The 27,087-nt window shown below is 40.7% G+C and overlaps 1 protein-coding gene across 3 annotated transcripts in view; it reads right to left on the minus strand.

Annotated features, from left to right (window-relative positions):
- ITGA6 (integrin subunit alpha 6) overlaps positions 1-27,087 on the minus strand; it is a 115,067-nt gene that overhangs the window by 8,056 nt on the left and 79,924 nt on the right. For 2 of the 3 annotated variants that reach the window (XM_089690506.1, XM_089690504.1), the window contains 13 exons: positions 26,879-27,021; positions 26,396-26,542; positions 25,599-25,711; positions 23,134-23,323; positions 22,121-22,204; positions 20,016-20,095; positions 15,089-15,166; positions 14,809-14,911; positions 11,933-12,106; positions 10,570-10,671; positions 9,898-10,008; positions 9,715-9,813; positions 8,391-8,516 (listed from right to left, as the gene is read on the minus strand). In XM_089690506.1, coding sequence (XP_089546632.1) covers positions 8,391-8,516; positions 9,715-9,813; positions 9,898-10,008; positions 10,570-10,671; positions 11,933-12,106; positions 14,809-14,911; positions 15,089-15,166; positions 20,016-20,095; positions 22,121-22,204; positions 23,134-23,323; positions 25,599-25,711; positions 26,396-26,542; positions 26,879-27,021 — 1,550 coding nt within the window. Of the gene's footprint in view, positions 1-4,744; positions 4,877-8,390; positions 8,517-9,714; positions 9,814-9,897; positions 10,009-10,569; positions 10,672-11,932; positions 12,107-14,808; positions 14,912-15,088; positions 15,167-20,015; positions 20,096-22,120; positions 22,205-23,133; positions 23,324-25,598; positions 25,712-26,395; positions 26,543-26,878; positions 27,022-27,087 lie in introns of all 3 variants that reach the window. The other variant, XM_089690505.1, reaches the window with a different exon arrangement.

The following is a 27,087-nucleotide window of genomic DNA, read 5'->3' on the forward strand; positions in this document are numbered from 1 at the left end:
ATTGGTTTCTGTGTAGAGCTGCACCAGATTTTGCACTCTCCAGTTTTATAAAAATAACCCCCACACTGTTTCCCAGCTCCTGAGTGTGTAAAGAAGTGTCATAGTCGAAGCGAACTAAACCAATTGATTTAATGGTTTCCCAATATGGTTACATTCAAGGTATGCCGTGAATGATAATTGTCACAATTCCTTGAGCTCTCATGTACAGGCAATATATCAAATAGCTGGTGTAATATCTGATCACATGTGCAACACCATGGCAACTGCAGCTCAAACAGAGGCTAAGATGGCAGCTTCCATGGCTGTGCTGGATAGAATGGTTCAGTTCTGGTTTAACCTCGGTTCACACTGATGCAGTCACAATCGCACCCCATTTATGCAAACCGCTGTAGGTGTGTATGTTAAGTTAACAACACCCCAAAATCAGTTTGCAAAACGCGATGCGATGTGCATAATCGGATTGCATGGCTGTGAATACTCATGTGATCCGATTCTGGTGCGGACCAAAAAAAAAGGGTCCTGCACCAAAATGTATGGCTCAAATCGCAACTCACAGAATTCACATGTGATTTGCACAGAATGCGTTTCTGTGCAGATTACATGTGATATGCCACACCACAGAAATGTGAACCCAGGCTTAAGAGGAATGGAAAAACCTCTGGAGCTCTGTTTTTCTATAGTATTAAGCTGGCCATACACTAGTAGATTTTCAAACAAACATTAATTTGATGACTTGTCAAATGCTGTAAACTGCTGCTTCTAAAACCAAGAACTGAGCAATCAAACACCGCTGACCACTCAGTTCTCAGTCTTCACTGAGCAGAGAGTGGTGACTGTCAGTCACCAGCTCTCTGCTCTGTTCCTCCAGCACTCACTGAAGCGTTGAACTGTGTGGGCTGTAGGAGTGGCTGGCTCAGCGGTGTGCTGAGAGGCTGAGCCAGCTCCCAATCTAGGCATCTGGGTGGATCCCAACATTAAAGTTCGGATCTCTCCAGAGTTTGGACCTTCTGACTGACGTCAGCGGACAACAGGCCCGACAAAATGCACTCCTGTGACCCACAGGAGAAGTAGGGCCAAAAGAGCTTTGGCCATACTTCTCCTTTTACATTCCATTTCAGAATGAATAGACTTTCCTGAACAAAAAACTGCATACGCTGATTGAAGTTGGATCATCTGAGAGAAATTTCCCATCCTGCTCCTTTTTCCATCACTATGGTCTAAAACGAATGTCACTTTGACCCCACTAACGATTAGAAAATTGAACAAACATTCTTAAAATGAAAAGTTTCGAACAAGATTCTACTATTGTTTGGCCAGCATTAAATAACGTACTGGGCGTGCAGTAACACAGGCAGCTGCCATGACAACAACTGTCATACCACAGTGGAATTTGCAGCTCTGGCGAGTTGTCTTCAGGCACCGTAAGTAAAGCTAAAAGGAAGGCATAAGTCTCTCACACTGTATGCATACCTGCACAAGTATAATAATTTAAAATTCACATTTTTGTATCGGCACCATCAAAACAGGTTCTCTTTATGATTTATGTAAAATCACCTTTCCAGCAAATGTGATATTGTAAGACAGGCAGTAATAAAACTCTGTAAATGACATTCATTACTTGTAGTCTTTTGTTATGTTCACACGGGTTGTTGAAGTATCAGCTGTGCCCACAGGGGAATGTTCATATTTGGCTGGTAGTCAGTTTGTCTATTACTAGAGGACTAGATGACATTAGAATGGAATGTATGCCAAGCCTCAAAATTTCTTATATTTACATCTCCTACATGGAACAATACATGTGGACATTTACCCAGTGGGTGCTCAAAGCAGTATTGACCCCAAAAACAAAAATGCATTGTATTGCAGATTACCAATTCATAGATGTGGTGGCTGAATTTGTTTTTAGTTTATTTTTGGCTTTTTTTACCTGGTGATCTTGCCAAAAAATATGTTATTTTTCAACTTCTTTTAAAAGACCAAGCTGTTCAGCAAAAATGGCAGTTAGAGGGTTGAGACAAAGCATTTAACACTGACAGGGTGGCCTGCAATGGTCAGTATTTATGTAAAACCTTTATCCCAAAAAGAAAAAAACTTGATGTAACTGTATTAGCTGGAGCTTAACCTGCTAGTCTAGTGTACAAAAGGCTCACCATACATGAAACAATACAGTTTTCATACAATCAACTTGAGATCTACCAAAACTATTTGATATCTAAGCAACCTGTATACTGTACATTCAGGCAGGCGAGTTGAAGAAGATTGTACAATTAGATTGATACGTGTCCTGACCTTTACACTACCCTCTACCCTACCTTGGCTTTACTTATTGACAATATTGCTGTTCAAAGGTGTCTCTGTTGCTGCTCTACCCAGAGTGAAGGTAAGACAAAAATGTGGTGTTACTGTCTGGATCACCAGGTGAAAAAAAAGGAAAAAAATGAAAAAAAATAAAACTGCTGCAGCCGCCACATTTAGTTGGTCAGCTGCAATATGCTAAGCATATAAGAATTTGTGTTTGGATTTAATACCAATTTAATTGTGTAATAAGTAATGAAAGCAACTTCAAAAGTTATCCCAGTGACCTGCCTTACAAGATCTAAACCTGGAGAAAGATGAACTAATAACATTACCTATGCATTGTTAATTGCATTTTCTTTTTTATTAGAAACAGACAGAACAAATTACCAGAGGTAGTAGACAGCAGAAGGAATGAGGTATCACTTATGCAGGATAATATCACTTATGCAGGATAACAAGTGAGAATATTTAGAAAGAACAGGTCCATAAAGCAGAAGAGTTATTATTACCCAGGACAAGCAGATATATATTTGTGCGCTGTGTAAAGATAAGCAAGCCTAAACAATAAAGTTGTAGGATCCTTAGAACAGATCATAGTAGTTGCCAGTAGTGTGCAATTGTTTTCCTTGACTGTCAGTAAGATGTCATTTGAAGAGACTTAGCATCCTATATAGTCATTATTATATTAGTCAGTTCAGGCACTGTTACAAATGTATTGTTTTCTAATATATTTTATATACATTTCCAAATCATTGTGTTTTGTAAGAGGATTCCTGCTGAAATCCCAAAGGTTTACTAGATCATTAAAATAGGCTCCCACCTTTGTGACGTCCTAGTATAACACCTACATAGTGTGTGTTTACAGGTATAGGAACTAAGGAGATCCCTGTGTATTATAGAGAAACTGAGAAAGATCTGTATATGCATGGAGGGACTGAGGACAATACATATGTACTGGTTGAATTGAGGAAAACCTAAGCGCAATGGTGAAGGAATTCTGAGAGACTTGTGTGTCTTGGTAAGGAGAATCCATGAGAGGAATTAGGAATATATATATATATGTGTGTGTATGTATATATATATATATATATATATATAGACAGACAAACTAAAAACGATGTATGCTTATGGACTGAGGGTCTATGAATCACTGAAAAGAGGACCAATGTGTTCGGGTGCAGGAAAGCTGAAGGGCCAATGTTTGAGTAGTGGCATGAAGGAAGACCTATGTATGGTCGAACTGATATAAGCAGTCCTATGTGAATGGATGGAAGGATGACGTCTGATTTTTGTGTATAGGTGAGGTGAAAGGATAAATGAGGACCCATGCATATGGATAGGTCGATGACAAAGGACCCATGAGTATGAGTACAGAAATGAAGGAAGGCCTGAGTGTATAAATTGAGAGCTAAAGGAGGGCCTATGTGAATGGGTGAGGTGATGAAGGAGAACTCATGTACATGGGTGAAGGGATGAAGGAGGACCTATGTGTATAGGTGGAGGGATGAAGTAGAACCCATAAATACAAGAGGAGGAGATAAAGGAGGACTTGTGTATAGGTAAAGAGATTTTGGAGGACCCATGTGTATAAGTGGAGGGATGAAGAAGGGCTCTTTTTTTTTTTTTCTTTAAGGTAAGAGGGCTCATTTTTAAAACTGAAGGGATAAAGGAGGACACACGTACATAGGTAAAAAGATCTGACGACTGATGTGTATGGATTGAAGGGTTAAGGAGGACCATGTGTATGGGTGGAGGGATTAAGAAGGGCCAATGTGCATAGGTGGAGGGATGGAGGAGTGTCCATTTGTATAGCTGAAGGGATAAATGAAGAACCATGTGTATAAGTAGAGGGGTGAAGAAGGACTCGTGTATGGATGTAGAGATATCTAATAAACCATAAGTATGGATGGAGGGATGGACGAGGATCTACATATATCTTTGGGCTTTTTCTACAGAGATTCTATCAAGCAAATATATCTGTGTCCACATTTTAGTTGCATGTAAACTGGATCACTATTCTATCACCAAGTCAAATTCAATGGAAAAATAAAAATATTTGGAAATTAAAACTATACATTCTTAATAACATCACTCCAATGAAAGGTACACGAAAATAAAAGAATATCTTCTGCACTGAAAAAATATTAGCTTGTAACCTGATTACTTGGACAGATGAAGCACCTAGTCCACACCATCAAATTACATTTTAGAAGAAAGAAGTGAAAGTATGAATTGTTTAGTAATTTTACATGCGTGAGTAGAAGTCTGTGAACTGGGTGTAAATCTACGCATGTTCCCGAATTCTCTCAGAAAGACAAAGAACAACAAAGATATGCATTCCGCTGATTAATTTACGACACCCGTAAAGCAAGCAACTGTTGTGTTAAATTTGAAGATCTTGCAGCCAAACCAACACCCATAAGCCATGATTGAAACAATCAATTACCAAATCACAGAACGCTGATCAATACTATGCGTCAGATGTCAGCCTTTCTTTATCAGATGGCTGAGTATGGATTTCAGCCTTGTGATATGTGGCATCATACTGATCTTGCTTACTTCTCTTGAAGAAGCCACACTACAAAGAATCAAGGTGATTAGATTGCATTGTATGATTTTTCAATTATTGGTCAAAGGAATTGTACAGAATAAAAACATAATTTGTCACAATATGCCAAGAAAAAATTATGTCACCTACACAGCACAAAAGCGACTTTTTCAGGGACCAAACAATTATGTGGCTTAACATGAGTTGTAAATATGTCTATGGCTATAAGATGCCTACTTTTGCTATGTGTAGATGACACATGAACTTTGTAGTTACATTTACAAAATGAGTTAAAATGGATGACCCAAATATGGCAATCTGCAAATGATAAGTAATGGGACCACAAGCAGGTAATACACTACACCATTGCAATAACTCTTTCACTTTCAGCTTGCTCAGCATCTACTAACTACATAATGATGGTAAAAGAGGGACAGAATGTTACTGTAAAATAGACTGATCAGCCATAACATTATAACCACCCACCATAACTCGTCCACTGAAGGTATGTTGTGGTATCTGGCACTAAGCCATCAGTAGCAGATCCTAAGTCTCCTAACTTGTGTGTTGGGGCCCCTGTGGTTCAGATTTATTTTCAGTACAACCCTACAGACACTTGTTTGGATTAAGATCTGGAGAATTTGGAGGCCAAGTCAACACCTCAAACTCGTGTTCCTCAAACTATTATTGGATTCATCAGACCAGCCCACCTTCTTCCATTGCTCCATTGTGCAGTTCTGATGCTCACACGCCCATTATAGGTGCTTTCAGCTGTGGACACGAGTCAACATGGGCACCCTGATTGGTCTGCATCTACGCAGCCCGACACACAGCCAGTATTAACTTTTTCAGCAGTTTGAGCTACAATAGCTCTTCTATGGAATGGGACTACTCAGGCCAGCCTCCTTGCCCCCACCCCCATCCCCACATGTATCCCTCCCCACTAGTTATCCTCATACTTAAAAAACTCTCACTGGACCCCACCTGTTTAAATAACTTAAGACCCATCTCCCGGCTCCTGTTTGTCTCCAAGCTTCTCGAGGGCCTTGTTCACAACCGTATGAACTACTACCTCACCAACAACAACCTTCTCAATCCTCTACAGTCTGGCTTCCGCACACAACATTCCACTAAAACTGCCCTACTAAAACTCACTAACGACCTACTAACTGCTAAAACCAATGGCCAAATCTTCCATACTCATACTCCTAGACCTTTCTGCTGCCTTGGACACAGTCGACCACCCGCTCCTCCTCAGTAAACTCCACTGCATTGGCCTCCGTGACTCTGCTCTCTCCTGGCTCTTCTCTTACCTTTTGCAGAGCACTTTCAGGGTCACACACAACAACTCCTCCGTTCCTCTTCCTCTTTCCGTTGGGGTACCCCAAGACTCTGTCCTTGGTCCCCTCCTTTTCTCTGTCTACACCTCCTCCCTAGGCCAGTTGATAACCTCCCATAGCTTCCAATACCACCTCTATGCTGCTGACACCCAGATCTATCTCTCCACTCCCCAGCTCACCCCAGCAATCTTCTCACGTATCACAAATCTGCTAAGCAACATATCAGTATAGATGTCACACCACTCCCTTAAACTCAATCTTTCCAAAACTGAGCTTGTAATATTTCCTCCTCCCTGATCCCCCGCTCATGACATTACCATTGAGATCAACAGCACAACCATTGGTCCCTCTGCACATGCCAGGGTGCTAGGCATAATCCTAGACTCTGACTTCTCCTTTGAGCCCCACATCCACTCACTGGGTAAATCCTGCCGCCTCAACATTTTCAAAACCCGCCCCTTTCTGACCTAAGACAACGAAAAACAACTGATCCATGCCTTAGCTATATCCTGCCCTGATTACTGCAACATCCTCCTCACTGGTCTACCGTTACACAGGTTATCTTCCCTTCAGTCTATTATGAATGCTGCTGCTAGACTCATACACCTTACCAACTGTTCAGCCCCTCTCGACCAATCCCTTCACTGGCTTCCACTAACCCAATGTATAAAATTCAAAATACTAACCACAGCATACAAAGCCATCCACAACACTGCCCCTAGCTACATCACCGACCTCATCCACAGATATCGTCCAAATTGGCCAATCCGCTCCTCCCAAGATATCCTGCTCCCTAACTCCCTCGTCACCTCCTCCCACGCTCACCTCCAGGAACTCTCTACTCCAGTATGTCCGGTCAGCCCCCAGCCTGTCTGCCTTTAGGTGAGCTTTGAAAACTCACTTATTCAGAGAAGCCTACCACACCTCTACTTAAGAACTGTACTTGAGCCACCTCCAACAGATCATCCCCCACGGCTATCACCTTTTGTACCACCTCCCCCTTCCTTTAGATTGTAAGCTCCACGAGCAGGGCCCTCACATTCCTCCTGTACTGAAATGTATTGTGATTGCACTGTCTCTCTTTATATTGTAAAGCGCTGCGCAAACTATTGGCGCTATATAAATCCTGTATAATGTTAATAATAATAATGTATCAATCAGCCTTGGTTGCCCTATGACATTTCAGCTGTTTTGCTGGTTTTCTTTGCTTGGACCACATTTGGTACGTCCTCACCACTGCAGACTAGGAACATCCCACAAGAGCTGCAGTTTTGTTGATGTTCTGACCCAGACGTCTAGTCAATACAATTTGGTCCTTGTCAAAGTCGGCTCAAATCCTTTCTGCTTTCAACCCATCAACTTCAGGGACAACATGTTCACTTGCTGCCTAATACATTCAACCGACATTCAGGTGCCATTGTAATGAAATAATCAATGTTATTAATTTTGCTTGTCAGTGGTCATCATGCTATGGCTGATCAATGTATATTTGGTTATAAATGCCGAGATCATTTTAGACAAGATTAATATCTTGGTGGTGATGAACAGTGTTAAGGTGGCAGTTCTGTTAAAATCTTCAACCTCAAAGTGTGCTTGTCAGGTAGATCAGAATGACCATACTAATAGATGTGCAAAAATGCAAGCAAAATGCCTTTTGATAATCCTCAAACTGATTTCTGTGCTGCTGGGGGGTATCTGGAACAGGTACTACAAGGACAAACTGCAATATAAACTTGGCAAAGGTTTTACTTTTTTTCTGCTCACTAAAAAAGTGTTTTCATTGCAGTCTAAGACCCCACTTACAGTGTGTCATTCTGGATCTTTCCCCTTACTTCTTTTCCCAGAGATGCAATAGGAAAGAAGTAAAAATCTCCCCAAAGTGAAGGAAAACCTCATCTTAGATTTCCCTCTACCTGCTGTGGCTTTGACAGAATTCCCAGATCCCCAAGTGTCTTCTGTTGCAAAGCATAAAGGTTTCATGCTCCCCATTCTCCAGAACAAAACAATGAGTGTGGAATCTAGTCATGGTGACCCCTATGTTATGCCCTTGTGGATAGATAAATAAAACATAATACTTTTATGTGGAAATTTTGTCACTGCAGTCTCCACGACTAACAGGAATTGGGTAAATGACTAAAATATCAGTTTGGGGGTGGAATCCTTGGGTGTGCAGTGAATATGAATATTGACTATTATATACTCACCTTCCATAAAATAAACACTACTAGTGCAAGCAATAATATTCCAGAGAGTATGGCAAGCAGAATGATCCACCATGGCACTCCTGTGTATTGTGCCTGCCTCTTCTCTGGGAAAACTGTAACACGCATCTGCACAGGGAGAACAACATTGTTTGCTTTAGTTTACTACAAAGACTTTATTAGAAATAAATCTTTATAGATTTTAGGACAAAACTCTGACAGGCACAATGAAACTCACAGAAATAAATAGCCTGAAAAGAAACTTTACTGTCTCACATACGCACCTTACGGGGCCCATCCACATTTACACATTGTAGAAACAATTGGTAATTGTAGCACGTCACAGCAACATATGGCAAAATGTGAACCACTGTACAGTGCCAATCATTTTAAAGACCCCCCAATGCTAGTACGGCAGCGCACCACATTTTGGCGTGTTGCATTAGAAGAAAGGGTAACTTCCATTTTTTTTTTTTTGTGTTTGGTGTGTTAGGGTGTGGCCAGTCAATTCAACATGGGCAGGTGTCTTAATGCAGCACACCTTAATGCATTATAACACAATGTAGTGAATGAACCCTGAAACCCTGCCCCTTACTGAGAGAAACAACATAAACATGTGTTGTCATATACATATTTTATGAATATATAATTTACATGTTTTATATAGTTTTTACAGAATTATATAGTCACAGTTTAATAATAACATCAAATCTTTTTTTATTAGCCCTGATGAAGGGAATGCAGATCCCCGAAAAGAGCTGGCTTTCTTGGAATTTCAGTAAGCATTCAAACTATTTAAAAATACATTTCTTTGGACTCAGGCACTGCTCATCTTAATAAAGTGCAGTGCACACATTCCCTTCCTTTTCACCTTACTTCACTATCTAATGCAGCCTTTCTCAACTTTTTCAACATAGAGGAACCCTTGAAATAACTTTCCAGTCTAAGGGAACCCCTGCTAAAAATTACATTAAGGAAGTGTGCTACTTACACTTGTGGTCATTGGGAAGAATTAACCCCTTAGATAGCTATAAAGATCACTGGTGTCAGCGGGAACTTATCTGAGAGGCAGAAATTGCTAATTGCTCAAGGAACCCCGGGTAACCTCTGGAAAAACCTTAGGGTTCCATGGAACCCTGGTTGAGAAACCCTGATTTAGTATGTCACTCACCTAAACAGGCACCCACCTAAACACCCACCCACCAAAATTACTGCCAGGTGAATTTCACAATTATAATTTTCCAATATGCCCTCTCTGATGACCAATATACTTCCTATTAAAACATATCAATAAAATTGTAAATGAACTAGGCATAACGTCTTTTACCTGATAACCCTCATTTGGCAATTTGATATTCTCCGCTCGTGTATCAATACTGATGGAGGCTTTCACTAGAATATCCAGATAATTCATCTTTGAATATTCCTAGTAGCAGAAATAGAAAGATCAGTAAACTCCACTTACTCTATTCAAAAGTGGTAATAATGTACAACAGGATGGCAGTGTTACCTCTAGGAAGGTGCCATTCCATAGTCTTGCCCGAACTTTAATGAATGCATTGATGTCCAGACCAGCAAGGGGACATCTAATTTTAACACATTTTGCATTGTTATTACAGTCCTGCAATCAGAAAAAACAGAAAAGGCGATATTGTTAATCATCAGCAAGGTTAGAAACGGTTCTATTTATGTTAAAGAAGTATAGGCAAACATTTTTTGATAGAGCGAGGGAGGGTTATAACCTGGCAAGACCTCCAAGAAAAAGCCTCAAGGTACCTAAATGTGTAACTATTAAAAAGTAAACTGGGAGTCCCTAGACAACAAACTATGGAGAAACTGCACGAAAAAATATGACTAGTTATGGACTCAACCAGAATAAGGGATTTAAGGGATTTGTATATATATATATATATATATATATATATATATATATATATATATATATATATATATATATATGTAATGCAATAGCAATAATTCAAGAAGAGCTAGTGGTCAATGGCGCACAAACACTTCTTTATTTGACATCAACAATTCTAAAAACAAAAAAACACAATAAATCATACCACACTCCACAGGTCCCAAGTAACAGCCCCTGAAGGTGGTGAGACATACAGGGACCTGCCGCATGTTGCTAGTCCAGACAAATGCACTTTAATAAGCATAGACTAGGATGCCTTACCAGTGTCATGTATTTCCTGTCAGAGAACAAGGAAAATGGTTTCTTATCCGCTACAGGCTGCCTTTCTCCGATCTCCCGCCTACTTCGAACTTTTCCAGATTCCTGTCAGAAATGAAACAGAGCATAAACCTCTATGACATGGCTTACCCTTGCTATTATCACAAACTTAGGGGCAAGGTTGCGGTTAGAAACCACAGGGCCCCATACAGCCAACCTGACAGGACATAGTTTACTGTGCTTCAGTTATAAATGAACACCGTGAGTGATAAGTACCGATTACTCATTGTGTTCATGTAAGAAAGGAAGGGGCTGGTAAAGGTGACATATTTACCGGACCCTTCCCCCACTCTCTATCCTAAAGGATCCTATCAGGTGCTTGCAGATGCCAGTAGGAAGAAGAGGAGGCTGGCAGCGCTGTGAAGGTGGGGTGATGGGTGCGGCAAGGGGGGTAATTACTGGAACCGATCCCCTGTATGGCTCTCTCTGCAGAAGCTGAAAGCCAGCAGGGGTGAAAAGGAAAAGAAGCCAGCTTTCAGCTGCTGCCGAGAGAGCTATACATGGGATTGGCTCCAGTAACTGCCCCCCTCCCTGCTATTCTGATCACTCTCCCTGCCCACATCTGATTCACCCAGCTGCCTGGGCCCCCCTGCTGGCCTGGGCCCCGCACAGGAGGACTGGTGGTACCCACTTATCCACGGCCCTGCTTAGGGGTCTATGCATAAAAAAAATTCCTGTGTGAATGTGTCAAATAAATCTTTGCCTAACACATTTAGCTCCTGGGATTGAACTATTTCACAAAAAATACTGATGGTGCTCAGGAACCTAACAGTTAAAGTAGAATTCCACAATGCAACTAACTGCTCCCCCCTCCTCCTAACACCAATATTAACTACCCTGTGGAAGAAAGATGCAGATACTTAGCTATTTTCAATCACCTTAGATCCGGCTCCCCTTTGTCAGCCAGCAGAGTCTTCAGAGAAGAGGAGGGTACGCTGGTGACGGATGGCCCATAGTAAGCCTAAGAGTGACGTCACCGCTCAGGCATTCCAGATGTTGTTGGAGCACTTTCTCCTCTCCCCTATAGCTGGCGCTGGTTGACACAGGGGAGATCATGTGAATGGACCCCAGAGGCCTGATAATAGCGAAGTATACATCTCTTCCACATGTTAGTAAGTATAGGTGATAGAAGGGGATGGGAGCAGTTTTAAGATTAGTTACATCCCGGAATTCCACTTTAAGCAATCGTCCGTGAAGGTTCATTGCACCTGTGTGAATGATTGACACTTTTGCACAGCACAGGTTTTATACATAGCCTTACAGTGTACAGACTCTTTAATGTCTCACAAAGTCGGGAGCCACCTACCAGCAATTTCAGTTTGTTAATCTCCTCCTTAGGGTGACAAGACATCGGCTCCAGGCCTTGGGAGTCTATTCTTACAATGTAAAGCAGCCATTTTCCATTGGTGATCTCTTTTGGCCACTGAATGTCTAAGAATGCTGCACCCAGAGCTTTCAGGGGCCGTCCGAAATTAGTAATCTGCAAATGAAAAAAATAAGAAAATGTGAGAGTTGTACTGTGAGTGTCCATCCCTGTGAATGCAGAACCCCCACCCACAAACACCTAGTATAAAACATAATATCATGACACTGCAGTGACCTCTGCTCTAAGGGAACCTGCCATGAAAGAGATATTACAACTGCCATTACTGACATACTTCTAAAATGCTAGTTGCCTGGCAGTCTGTGATTTGAATCCTTTCTAATAAAGAATGGAGGAAGTAAAACCAGAGTGCCTGATTAGAGTACATGTTTGGGTCAGTTATTTAGAAATATTTAAAGCCAAGAGGTTATCATGTCAGGTAGGCAACTAGTCTTTTTACAAGATTGAAAATAACACATTTTTCTTATGAAAACACTTTGTTAAGGAAATACTACACCTGAGGTTTACACAAACAGACCTCTTCAAAAGGAGAAAGAATTTCTTTTTAGATTGTAAGCTCCCATGAACATTACCCTTCTACCCCTCTGTCTTACATTGTATGGTAACTTGCACATGCCCTTAGGGCCAATTCACCACAATGTTAATTAGGGCTGATTAGAGTAAACTAAGGGTTAATAAGGGGATAAACTAGAGAATACTTGATTAAAAAAAACCAGGATGCCTTAACTGCCATGGTCTGCAGATTGAAGTTCCTTTCCTTGATCTGCAGATGAATGAACAGAAGAAATACAAAAGTAACAATCTTTTGAACAGTGTAGCAGAATCAGACTGCTTTTTATGACAGCTGCAGCTGCCAGAGCTGCTCAGTGTACACAGCAATACTGGCTTTGCTTAATCAGACCCAAGATTTGCTGGGAGGTAGGGATGGGGAAGGGCAGCAGGGCAGAAGGCTTGCCTGTGCTACACGTCCTGTGTACTATGATGATTTTTTGGGGGGGCATGTGTAGCATGTCCAAAGTCTATAACTAGTTAAAACAATTGCATGATTCAGCAAGGCTATGTGATTGCTTATCCGCTTTCCCGGCACCCTATAGTAGAACTACTGCTACAGGGCAGCAGGGCTGTGCAAAATCATGTACCAACGACGCCATTGGTGGCTAGGGATGTCAATCACCAGGTCCCGAGCGGAGACTCCCCGCCGGCACCCGGCGATCATCGGGGAGAGTTGACAGGGGAGAGACCTGTGTGTAAACACAGGTCTCTCTCCTGCCAGCAAGGACATGCTGTTTGTATTTCTCTGCACAGCAGAGAAAAATACAAAGCAGCATATCTCCATTGTAAAACACAAACAGCACATCATGTAAAACAGAACATAGCACACAGTTAACCCTTTCATCACACCAGATGTTAACCCCTTCCTGTCCAGTGTCATTAGTACAGTGTCAGTGCTTTTTATTAGCACTGATCACTGTATTAGTGTCATTGGGATGCCAGTGGCAGTTAGTCAGTTCCCACCCAGTGTCAGAATGCCCACCGCAGTCCTGCTATAAGTCGCTGATCACCGCCATTACTAGTATTAAAAAAAAAATTCCAGTATATATATACCACCATTTGTAGATGCTGTACCTTTCACTTAAATCAATTAATTTACACATATTTTTTTTTTTAGCAAAAACATGTAGCAGAATACATTTTGTCCAAAATTTCTGAAGAAATCTGATTTTTAACATTTTTTTTACTGGATAAGTTTTATAGCAAAAAGTCAACAATATAGTTTTTTTTCTAAATTGTCAGTCTTTTTTTGTTTATAGCGCAAAAAATAAAAAATGCAGAGGTGATCAAATACAACCAAAAGAAAGCTCTATTTGTGGGAAAAAAAGACATAAATGTTAGTGTCAATTCAATTGTCAGCTAAAGTAACGCAGCACCGTATAGCAAAAATTGGCCTGGTCAGGAAGGGGGCTAAATCCTCTGGAGGGCAAGTTGTTAACGGATCCACGGTAGACACATTCACTTGCATGTAAAACTGAAATAATTATTATTACCCTACAGGATTTATATAGTGCCCACAGTTTGTGCAGATCTTTACAAAATAAAGAGAGACAGTACAGTTACCATACAATGTAAGACAGAGGGGTAGGAGGGTAATGTTCATGGGAGCTTACAATCTAAAAAGAAATTCTTTCTCCTTTTCAAGAAGTCTGTTTGTGTAAACCTCAGGTGTAGTATTTCCTTAACAAAATGTTTTCATAAGAAAAATGTGTTATTTCCAATCTTGTAAAAAGACTAGTTGCCTACCTGACATGATAACGTCTTGGCTTTAAATATTTCTAAATAACTGACCCAAACATGTACTCTAATCAGGCACTCTGGTTTCACTTCCTCCATTCTTTATTAGAAAGGATTCAAATCACAGACTGCCAGGCAACTAGCATTTTAGAAGTATGTCAGTAATGGCAGTTGTAATATCTCTTTCATGGCAGGTTCCCTTAGAGCAGAGGTCTCCAAACTATGGCCCTCCAGGCGTTGAGGAACTGCCCACGAGGCCTTTCAAGACTCTGATAGCCACAGGCAAGACTCCCACAGGCAGAGGCATGATGGGACTTGTAGTACTTCAACAGCTGAAGGGCCATAGTTTGGAGACCCCTACCTAAGAGTGTCCCTATCTGCCCTCTGTGCTCAAGTAAAGGCACAGTGAATTGAAGAAATGACCATTACAAGTTTTGATCAGTAGAGGGCGCTCCAGAATAATAAATAAAACAAGGCATTCGTTCACATCAACAAATCACAATACTCACTCTGAAATCAAAGTTCACCAAGCTTCCAATATCATCTTCTGTCTTCATGGCACTTTCCCCAAGCACGTTTCCTCCAAAGTACACCTGGGAGGGATCGGCAACCCTTAAGAAAGAAGAAAAACAATTACAGCAAATAAGATATTTGGTTAGATTTAACCGGAAAGTTGCTTGATTTGTTTTGAAGAAAGATACACTGTCTTTGGGACATAAATTTACATTTGTTTGCATTAGAAAGAGAAAGAACAAAGTTTTGCTGAACTTTATTTGTTATATAACTTACCCTGATACTGACAGCAGGAGCTCAACAACTACCCGGGCTTTAGCAACTACAGGGCCTAGGTCAGACTGAGAGCTTGTCCTGCAAAAGCAAACAGAAATAGTTCTCAAATATGTAAGGAATTGCTAAATACTTATTTTTAAGTATTACATCTTAGTATTAACGTAGAACTAAATGCAAAACATATTTTTATGTTGCCAGCTGTCCCATGCGGGAGAGTTCCCTGCACTTCCTGTCCAATAACCAAAACAGGAAGTGAAATAATGGCCCACCGAAGTGAGGCCAGAAGTGGCAGACTGACAACTCATGGGGCCCCCGGGCAATAGGGGATCGTGGGGCCCCTGTGTCCTTGCCCACACTCAAAAAAAGCCTATAAAAAGGTACCAGGGGCATTTCATGGGTCCCTCCCGGGCCCTCGGGAAGTGCCCAAATGCTCGAATGGTAAGTCCGCCCCATGTTGCCACCAAAACTAGTGTCTCCGATGGAAGATTTGCCCTCTATTTCTGTTCTGGTATTATTCCAAAATTTGGGATTTTCTTTCACATTCAGTGATAACAGTACAAAGGACAAATAGAGAAGGTGAAATCACAAAGGGGTCACAAACAGCAACAAAAACCTAAAAAGATGTTCTAATTCCTCTCCACTCCAAGAGTTTTGCTTTTAGTTGTACTTTAAAGATGACCACATCTGTCCATGCCTGTAGTATTTGTACAAACTCTTCTATTGCTCTTCAAATGATCCAGAGTATCAACAAGGGCGCTATATGTATAGGCCACTCCAACCTGATCAGTCAATATTCTAATCACTATAAAGTAAAAGCTCAAATCTGAACGTATTTTACACATTTATTTTCTCTTGAGAAGAGGCAATTAAGGGGGGGGGGGGGGGGGTATGATCACCATGTATAAATACATAAGTGGTCCATATAGTGAACTTGGAGTTACTCAATTTCAGGTTGTTACTGAGGACAAGGGGGCACTTTTTACATCTGGAGGAAAAGAGATTTAACCTCCAAATATGGAAAGGCTTCTTTACAATAAGAGCTGTGAAAATGTTGAATAAACTCCCTCAAGATGTTATAGTGAGGTATGGTGCTTCACATGTATGCTATACAAACAATATTCCAACTAATATACTGTAACATGAACATATACAAAAAAGTTATATGGATCAACAAGCAAAATCAAAAGTACCACACCAAATTGTGGATTGAAAACAGTGCATAATCTTCTAGTGCCCAAGACGTTGCTTCATGCAGATCCTCTGTGCTCCACCACCATATGACAATACATTGCACTCACCAACCATCCACTTCTAAATAAAAAGAAGGTCTAATGTGATTAGTGTTCCCAAGGATTTGGACCATCAGTGGATATCCTCTCAATAGTCTCACAATTTTACTCCATAATCCAAGTTTATCATAAATCAGAAGGAGAAATTTCTCATAGTATAGTATGTTTATTATAAAAATAGATAAAACCAACAAATGTACACTCACATTAGTTGGTGCCCAATCCTCGGTACTAATACACTCAGCTTAAAATGCTAGCACCGCTCATGCAATGGAATAGGCGTGCGTTCCATTAACCAGAAGCGGATGTGACGTCACCGGACCCGGATGTAGCTGGACGTAACACTCTGCCACAATTTGGTGTGGGACTTTTGTTTTTGGACTTCCATATCACTTTATGTATATGTTTATATTACAGTATATTAGTTAGAACATGGTTTGTATAGCATACATGTGAAGAGCCATTCCTTACTATAACATTTTGGTCACAAGTGATTTTGCACTTCAAGGGGCAGCTAACATTTTTTTCTTTTATGTTGGTACACCACACAGATGATAAGAAATTCATATTTTTTAGCGGATATATATTTTTGCAAAGGTAATTTATCATCCTTGCATAGTAAGAGAAGGAGCTTAGTTTTTTCTATCAAACTCCCCCAAGAGCTGGTTCTGGCCAGCTCAGCAGATTGCTTTAACCACTTCAAGTCCGGACACTTTTACCCCCTTCCTGCCCAGGCCAATGTTTAGCTTTCAGTGCTATTACACTTTGAATGACAATTGCGTGCTCATGCAACACTGTACCCATATGAATTTTTTAGCATTTTTTTGAGACAGATAAAGCTTTATTTTGGTGGTATTTATTCACCACTGGGATTTTTATTTTTTTTGCTATGTAAATAAAAATGTCCAAACATTTTGGAAAAAAAGTGTTTTTCTTATACAATTTTGCAAATAAATAATATTTCATCATAAATCTTGGCCAAAATGTATTTAATTATCTTTTTAGTAAAAAAAAAAAACCCAAATTAGTTTATAACCAAAAATTATAATTGAAAAAATTTTTTTTTACAATTTTATTTTATTTTTTTATATTATTATTTATTTTTACATACTGTAACCCTAGCAGAACAGTGTCGCCATGGTGACACTGTACTACTTGTGGGGGGTGAAGATTTTTTTTTTTTTTACACTGATTGCTTTTACACCCATAAAGGCTGTAAAAGCACTCATTTCTCCTCTCTGGCTGCATTCTTGCAGCCATTGAGAACTACTGTGTGAGCTGTGATTTGCCACAGCTTGTCACATGGTACAAGGCTGTTGTGAATAGCCTTGTACCATGTGACCTCTGTGTTCATTCACAGATTTCACACGTAGTAAGCAATGATGTCACAAGTGACATCTTGCTTACTATTCTGCATGTGATCACTGATTGGCCAAACAGTGATCACATGATCGGGACCACAGCGGGCACCGGATCGTGGTGCTTTGCACTCTCAGGGAGCGTGCACAAGCAGGGGGCGGGGAAGCCGTTTATAAACAGCCACCCGACCCTGCGCTGCCACCGTCCAGCCGTTTACATACAACGGCCGGACGGGAGGTGGTTAAAAAAGAGTTGGATGCATTCCTAAATGCACAAAATATAACTGGATACTAACATTTATAACACCAGGGGTAGTGGATCCAGGGCATATCCCATTGCCTCCTGGGGTATGAGGAAGACATTTTTCTTTCCTCGCTGAAGCAAATTGAATCATGCTTTATTGGTGTTTATTGGTGGGTATAGGATTGTATACACTCACCGGTCTTTTATTAGGTACACCTGTTCAATTGCTTGGTAACACAAATTGCTAATCCGCCATTTACATGATAGCAACTCAATGCATTTCAGCATCTAGATGTGGTGAAGAGGACTTTCTGAAGTTCAAGCCAAGTATCACAATGGGGAACAAAGAGGATATAAGTGACTTTGAACATGGCATGGCTGTTGGTGCCAGACGGTCTGGTCTGAGTATTTCAAAAACTGCTGATCTACTGGGATTTTCACACACAACCATCTCCAGGGTTTACAGAGAATGGTCCAAAAAAGAGAAAATATCCAGTGAGTGGCATTTTGTGGACGCAAAATGCTTTGTTGAGGTCAGAGGAGAATGGGCAGACTGGTTTGAGATGATAGAAAGGCAACAGTAACTCATATTAATATGAGACAAAATCTCTGAGGAATGATTCCAACACCTTGTTGAATCTATGCAACGAAGAATTAAGACAGTTCTGAAGGCAAAAGGGGGTCCAACCCAGTACTAGCAAGGTGTTCCTTAAAAAGTGGCCAGTGAGTGTATGTGGAAGGTTTTTCTATTTTTTTCCATTATTTGGACTAGCTGGAATTTTGTATTTTTTCAACCTATGTAACATTACTGTTTCTTTTATTAGCATTGGACAGAGTGGGGAAGGTTTTCACTCTGATATACTGTATTTTTTTACTGTCTGTGTTCCCACTTAGATTTTCCCTAATTTCCCATCCCACTGACCACACAGAAAGTGGGGACAAATATCTACAACAGGGACACAACCAGCAACCTGCCTTACCCCTTCTCCACTATTCTAGAATATTAGTTCCATGGCTGTTGTTGCCTCCATTTGATTTATTTTCCCCTTGCTTCCTGTGCTGGAGGAAGTGAAGCGAATTCTCCCAAATGAAGACACAAACATTAAAAAAAATCTAAAATTACACTTGTGCTGTAGTTGGCCTCTAAGGTACCCATAGATATTGAAGGATGATCCATCCTGCAGGCACAATCTGATCACCCCCATGCAAACTGTGCCAGCATAAACAGGTACACACAGCATGGCTGCGCATGCACATTTGTGCCTATAGAGAGAAGAAAAAGGCAAAGCCATGGAGTACTCCTGTGTGCTGCTCAAATTAAATGGGAGCAACAGCAGCCAGAAAAATCTTATAAACTTGTCAGATCTAAATATTTCTCTTCAAGAGTGGCTGACTGATGGGCAAGTGATGCTGCCATTGACATAATTGTCCTTAGTAGGATATAATCACAAAGTTCTGGTTAGGAGAAACATCATAAACCATACAATCTCAATTTGTTACAATGTTCATTTTTTACTATCTGCTTTTTTTTTTTACAATTTTTTATTATCTGCATGATTGCCATGCAACAATGATATAAAATACTCAGAATAAATGAATAATTTAGGGCTCATTTACCCCTGTGGCAATCTCTACCACCCACTGCAGATTTTTCCGTGGGTGGCTGCCAGGCATTCAAGAGGCAATACTGCCGCCTCCTAATTCCTTTTTTTTTTTAAGCCTGAACAGGAATTTTCTATGTAAATATCACTTTGGAACTGCAAGCCAAAAGTTTGTCTCACAGTTGTGGCGTAGCCCCATTCACTTGACTGGGTTGCGCTTGACAGCAGTACATCTTGCCGAATACGACATGGGGCTTCGTTATTTGCAGTGGCCGCACGTGTAAGACTCCAAGAAACTGCATGTTATCTTTTAGGAGGGCAGTTGGGGTGGGTGAAACCACGGCTCAGCCTCCTGTTTTTAAACCACCCCCACTTCCCTTCCTGGCCACCTGTGTGAACAAAGCCTTTAGTATATCAGTAAAGAAAAACACATACGTTTCTAAAGTGAGTGGAATCTGCAGTTCTGTAGTGTCAACTGTAATATCATTTGTACCCATAACAAGATAAAATGTTACCTGGAAGAAAACAGAGAAGTATTTTTAATTAGCATTTGGTGTTTATGCAGAAATAGTTCACTATGAAAAATTTTTTTTAATATTATTCTACAATCTTTTTCCCTCTTTAAGATGTTGTAAACCTCTGACATGAAAAACAAACAATGCATATCCCTCCAAATTGTGCACTTGATCAGTCCAGAGCACTGAGCAGGATTTCTGTCTGCATTCATTTCTGACAAGCTGTGCTGACTCCAAGGGGGATGGGGGAGGGGAGCTCCACCACACAGCCTGTGACTGACAGCATGTTTTCCTATGACATTGTGTAGGGAGGAGTCCCTTACCTCCACTCTGGTCTCAGATTACACTGAGCTCTCCTCTCTGAGTTGTGCAGCGTTTGACATCAGATCCCCACCCCCTGCTGCTGGAAGCAGGTGTAAATTCTGCACTTTAAATGTATTTGGAGAAGAGACGACTGCAGATAGACAGGTACAACCTATGTAGGATTGTTTCATCTCTCTGTATAGTCTCTGAACGGTCACTTCATGGAGTTTATTTAGGAGTTTACAACCACTTTAAAGGGTAAGTTCATCTCTATCCCACTTAAAACTGATATTTTAGTTAGCCTGGTGGGACGAGGCAGCCGCTTGTTTTCTATATCACTTGAATGCTCCAACAATGAGATCTCTCTTGTCTCTGTTCCTGATAACCTGAATCCTTGAGTAATCCTGCCTAACATTGTGTGTCCCAGCTCTTCCTGCTTCTTTCTCCATGATGTAAAATTTAAAAAATACAAAGGAAAGAGTGGGTTCTCCTAGTAATGTCCAAAGCAGGTATGCAGACCGAGTAACTTAACTATTCCCTAAGAAAAAAAAAAGCAGATGGCTTTAGCGAAGATGTCATCAATGAGGGAGCTCATGGACATCATATAGCTGGATGGGAGGTGAGTATAGTACCACTTTAAGAGAAACATGGAGGCTGCCATTGCTAACCTCCCATTCTGAAAACACTACTTGCCTGACTTTCTTGATTTGTCTTTCATGTGAATTTTTTCATTTGTTTAACTGTCCTGGGTCACTTGCTCAGAGAGTATAGAACTCTACAAAGTAGATTTATATCCTTTGTGGCTATTGAGGAATATATTTTAATAAAAGTTTTGTTCCCTGAGTTCAGCTTTAAAGGGCAAAAGTAAACATTTTTTTCAAAGTCTTTTCTCCTTCTGTTTTCACCTGGTGATCTGGCCAGTAACACACCACCTGTATTAGAGCTACCCCAGTCTGGATGCAGTACAGAAACACTTTTGGGGAGCAGCATTGTCAGTCGGGGGGGGGGGGAGTATTAAATGCACTAGCAGATTTAGATACACTAACATACTGAAGCCAAACTCCCGCTAACAGTTTTTAAGCATTTAAAGCAAACCGTTTTTTCTTTTGGGATAAAGCTTTTACATAAAATAATAAAAGCTGACCACTGTAAGCACCCCTGTCAGTAGCAAGTGGTTTGCCTCAGTCCTCTAACTGCTACAGCTGCAGGACAGCTTGATCTTTTGATAAACAACAGGCTTACTGGCTAGATAACCAAGTGAAAATACAAGAAAGCTTCAAAAAGAAAACTAATGTAGCCATCACATCTAAGAATTGATGAGTTGCAATATAATAAAAGTTTGCTTTTGGGTTTAACACCGCTTTAAACTTGTAAACATCTAAGAATTGTTATTGCTATGTACATAAAGTATTCACATTTATAAATGATAGTAAATAATAATTATTGCTATATACATAAAGTATTCACATTTATAAATGATAGTAAATAATAATTATTGCTATATACATAAAGTATTTACATTTATAAATGATAGTAAATAATAGGTATTGCTATATACATAAAGTATTCACATTTATAAATATTAGTAAATATTAGTATATAAATAGTAGTAAAAATAATAAGCGCAATATTACAACAACTATAACTGAAATAACAATACAAGTGCATGAGATGAACATAGTATAGAAAACAAAAGTATAGAAAACAAAAGTGATCACATACATTGGCGTTTCTTTTAAAGGGGTTTGCAAGGTCACACTCCACTTTTGATCCATTTACACTCGGTACGCACAGAACTTGTTTTTCCTGTATTGTGATACACATAAAGAATAATTTTAAAGATGTTTGACCACAGAGCAGAAAAAGGACAAAGTCACAGGAGAGCTTTTCATGTTGATTTCTCAGTTGAATCTCACAGCACGCAAATTCCCAAAAGAGCTTACAACTGCAGTTAACTCTGGGAAGTTCATGGGAAAAACTCTGATCCCATCAGACACGGGAGGATTTCACAACCATGAAAGTTCTCATGTAAAACTGGTTATGGTCACACTTCAAGTATATGTATGGGCAAAAAACCCCCCCAAAAAAACATTCAATATATGTAATTTCCCACCAAGTTTTATTCCTTTAAAAATGCTGCAAGTAAAGAAAAACGGAAAACAAAAGCAGTGAACTCTTAATTTTCTGTTGTTTGCTGACAACGTTGCCCGTGCTGCGCTGAAATCCCAAGCTCTTTCTGCCCTTAGCAGACAGAACGTCTCTCCCACAAGTGTCAAACTGGCGGCCCTACAGCTGTTGCCAAACTACAAGTCCCATGAGGCATTAAAAGATTGACAGTTACAAGCATGACTCCCAAAGGCAGAAGCATGATGGGAGTTGTAGTTTCGCAACAGCTGGAGGGCCGCTAGTTTGACACCCCATCTAGCCCCTCTCCAAATGCATTTTTTTTTCAGCCTGTCTTCAAAGGCTACTGGAAGATGTAGTTCTGGGGGTTTGTTTATATCTATGCAAACTGATCTAAAGCATTCCTACTCCCAGCAGCTGTCACTGCAAAAGTTTTACAAGCTTGAGGATGACATCGTAGGGAGTAATACAATTGTTTCTCACTATAGGAATAAAGTAAAAGAAAAAACAATAATACTGAGACATTCTTTGAAGGTGAAGATTTGGGGCTACATTTGGGTCATGTCTGGAGATCACCTTTAAATAAGTTTCCATCCATGTTTGTTACTTACCTGTTGGTTTGCGGGGAAACTGACTGAAGTGAAAGACAGAGTGTTTGGCAAATCTGCGATAAGCCTGGCTTCATGGGCATCATCTCCATCTGCTGTGGGATTGTTAGGATTTGATGGCTTGTTTGTTACTGTAACTTCAAGAGCAATATGTTTCTGATCCTGCAGAGCCAACACTGGAACACCACTCTCCCTGTGTTATCACAAAACAGTAACTGTTAGAGCTGGTTTACACATTTGTTGATCTCCAAAGAGAGATCCTCATCTGGATCACACTTCAGTAAGTATTTGACAGGTGTTGTATCACCTTCTCACCACCTGCTTTAACCCCTGGAACCTCACACTAGCACACCACAATCACATGCATTGCACATGTTTGCGGGGTACCCCATTTGTTGAATGGGATGCATTCACCAGGCGCTACTGCCCTCTGAGCATGACAGCAGTGATCATTTTTGACATGCCGCAATGCTAAGTATCACAGCTGTGCAACATGTACACACCCATCCACTGGCTTTGCAGCTGAAGGGGAAGCGGCTAGGGGGCGGTATTACTACAACTCAACCATATGGTTTTACCACTTTAAGAGTGTGTCTATGGGAATGTTTGACCATTCTTCCAGAATCACATTTGTGAGGGCAAGCCCCGAAAAACAACCCAACACCATAATCCCCCCTCCACCAAACTCTACACTCGGCACAATGCAGTCAGGCAAGTACCGTTCTCCTGGCAGCCGTCAAACCTAGACACGCCCATTGGAATGCCAGACAGAGAAGCGTGATTGGTCACTCCAGAGAACACGTCTCCACTGCTCTAGAGTCCGGTGGCAGCATGCTTTACACCACTACATCCGACGCTTTGCATTGCACTTGGTGATGTTAGGCTTGGATGCAGCTGCTCGGCCATGGAAGCGCATTCTATGAAGCTGTCTACGCACTGTTGTTGTGCTAATCTGAAGGCCACATGAAGATTGGAGGTCTTTAGCTATTGACTCTGCAGACAGTTGGTGACTTCTGCGCAATTCAGCATGTGCTGACCCCGCTCTGTCATTTTCTGTGGCCTACCACTTGGTGGCTGAGTTGCTGCTGTTCCCAGTTGATTCCACTTTATTATAATACCACTAACAGTTGACCATGGAATATTTAGTAGCATTGAAATTTCATGGAATGACTTATGGCACAAGTGACAACCTATCACGGTACCACGCTTGAATTCACTGAGCTCCTGAGAACGACCCATTCTTTCACAAATGTTTGTAGAAGCAGTCTGCATGCCTAGGGGCTTGATTTTATACACCTGTGGCCATGGAGGTGAGTGGAACAGCTGAATCCAATGATTTGGAGGGCTGGCCCAATACTTTCAAGCGTGGTACACTATAGGTTGCCACCTATACAATAAGTCCTTCTGTCAAATTTCCTTGCTACTAAATACTCTACAGTCAATTGTTAGTGAAAGCAACTGGGAACAACAGCAACTCAGCCACCAAGTGGTAGGCCACAGAAAATGACAGAGCGGGGTCATCACATGCTGAAGTGCGCAGAAGTCACCAACTGTCTGCAGAGTCAATAGCTAAAGACCTCCAATCTTCATGTGGCCTTCAGATTAGCACAACAACAGTGCATAGAGAGCTTCATAGAATGCACTTCCATGGCCGAGCAGCTGCATCCAAGCCTTACATCACCAAGTCCAATGCAGGGTCAGCGCATCCAGAGGTGCGCAGTGCGCAGAATTCGCTAACTGTCTGCTGTCAATAGCTAAAGACCAATGATTTGGAGGGGTGTCCCAATACTTCTGGCTATATAGTGTAGGTGACATACATATGTCAAGTGTCTTTTCCACCAAAAGATTTTGTAATTCCATCCAGCCACTCTAGCATAGTCAGTAGTGTGACACCACAAAAACTGCTTTCACAATGCTGTGGTGCATTTTTCTTACAGTGCGGGTGCAGCCCAGCTTACCTGTGTGTTTGGAGTTTGTTAATTGCGCTTTCCCATAGAGTTATATTGTGTCCTGCGTGTTTGGTGCACTTTCTGAAAGATGAGGGACATAATATAACTTAACACAGCTAACCCACTCCAAACACACAGGTAAGCTATGCTGCAGCTGCAGAGTGGGAAAATCACACCAAGGCAATGTGAAAGCAGTCCAAGTTACTTGTTAAAGCTAAAGAATATGGTGGTGTCACCTCCCTGCCTACAGCCTGCTGATTAGGTCATTTAGGAGCAGCAGCACATTGATAAATCCTTCTGCTCACTTTGCTTTCTCCTATCAGACCGTGTATGTAAAGGAGCCTGACTAGTGTTGTTCCTACCTCTCCCAGTCTGAGCATTGCTTTGCAATAGTTGAGAGCAGCTGACTTCAACATTCAGGTACTTATTATGGTCTTATTACCAGCTGTGTTAAATATTCAAAGTATTTATATCTGTCTGAAGTTCAGCTACCAGTTTAAAATATATTTAGTTATATACTTCTTCAGTGCGGTGAAGGTGTTCTCTCCTTCTTTATCGCAGAAGTTGTAAGAGATCTTCATGTTGCTGTTGCAGATATTATCGTCACCGCATCCTTCTTTCAAAAATTGAGCCTAGAAGCAATATAGAATTTGGTTGGCTAAACATATCCATGGCATATGGTCTCAACATCAATGTAGTTATTTCAAGTAAATCATTCAGTAAGACTTAGAACGCATGCACATTGAGCATTTGCTCAGCTCCTCTAAACGTCTTTTCTCCTGGCAGGAGAAGAGCTGCTTAAAAACACAGTAAAAGCCATGTTTTGCACCGACATTTACAAATTCTATTGGCCAGAATATTAATTTATTTTGGCGATCAGAATGAATTTCTGCACAAATGTTCCTAAACATGGCTAGCGTTAACAGGCACTTATGCACTCATTTTATTTTTCCCAAATGCTCTCTTTTGAACACGCTGGGGATGTTTTCCTTTTCAGCTTGTAAACGCTCCTCTTTTAAAATGTCTGTAAACGTCTATGTATGCATGGACACAAAGGCAAACATTCAGGTACATTTACAGGCCAAACAATAAACGCAAAACGCCTGTAAAAGCAACGTTTTTCCTGCTCAGTGTGCATTGCGCCTAAAGGCATGTGTATAGTGCAGGATCTGTGTCAAAAAATGTTTTCCCAAAGTAGTAGGCTGCAGTATTGTGCTAATGCCATGCAGAATCATATAATGAAATCTACAAATGCTTCTAAACTTAAGACATGAGAAAAGTCATTCAAAAAAGTAGTAAAAAAATAAATGAATTACCTCTGCTGTGACTGTTTTGGGCTCATTGGCATCCTGGATTGGGATAAGTTCTGGCAGTGAGCCACTTTGTCTCTTTTTCCGACGGACATTTTTAATATCCACAGAAAGAGACACGGGAATCTGTCGAAGTTTGTCTTTAATATTTTCCTAAAAGAGCAAAATAATTGTAAGTTTACTGTACTCTGAGGGATTGTTTACTAAAGGACTGTTCACATAGAAAGGTGAATGTTCACTACAATTAGTAATAGTCACTTCAATCATCCAATCATGTGCTAGCAAAAATCAACTTTTTTTAAGTTTGTCTTGCACATGACTGAGTATTTAACTCATTCTCTCCCAGCCAGGGGATCCCTTTACCAGGGTTTTTACACCTGGGGAGTAGGAAGGACAGGCCGATCACATGATCACTTCCCCCTTTTTACACCCTATTCCTTTCCATTTTAATATGTGTTGTAACAAGTGTCTGTCTACTGCTACCCTTACCTGTACATATAGAACTTTCTGGAAACATCTGTCCTGACCTTGTTGTCGTAGGGTTACTGTTCCTGGCTCTGGGAAATTGGAAATCCTGGATGACAAACTTAATTTGGTTCTTTCACTTTCCACTTCTAGTGTGTAGCCGAGTGCTGTAAGAAGTCAAAGAGAAGGTTTACATAAAGACTAATACATAGTTGTCATTTCTTATAATATGA

This window comes from Staurois parvus, unplaced genomic scaffold (genome assembly GCF_062004578.1).
Source record: "Staurois parvus isolate SC_StPar_1 unplaced genomic scaffold, SC_StPar_1.0 ptg000530l, whole genome shotgun sequence".
Taxonomy (NCBI): domain Eukaryota; kingdom Metazoa; phylum Chordata; class Amphibia; order Anura; family Ranidae; genus Staurois; species Staurois parvus.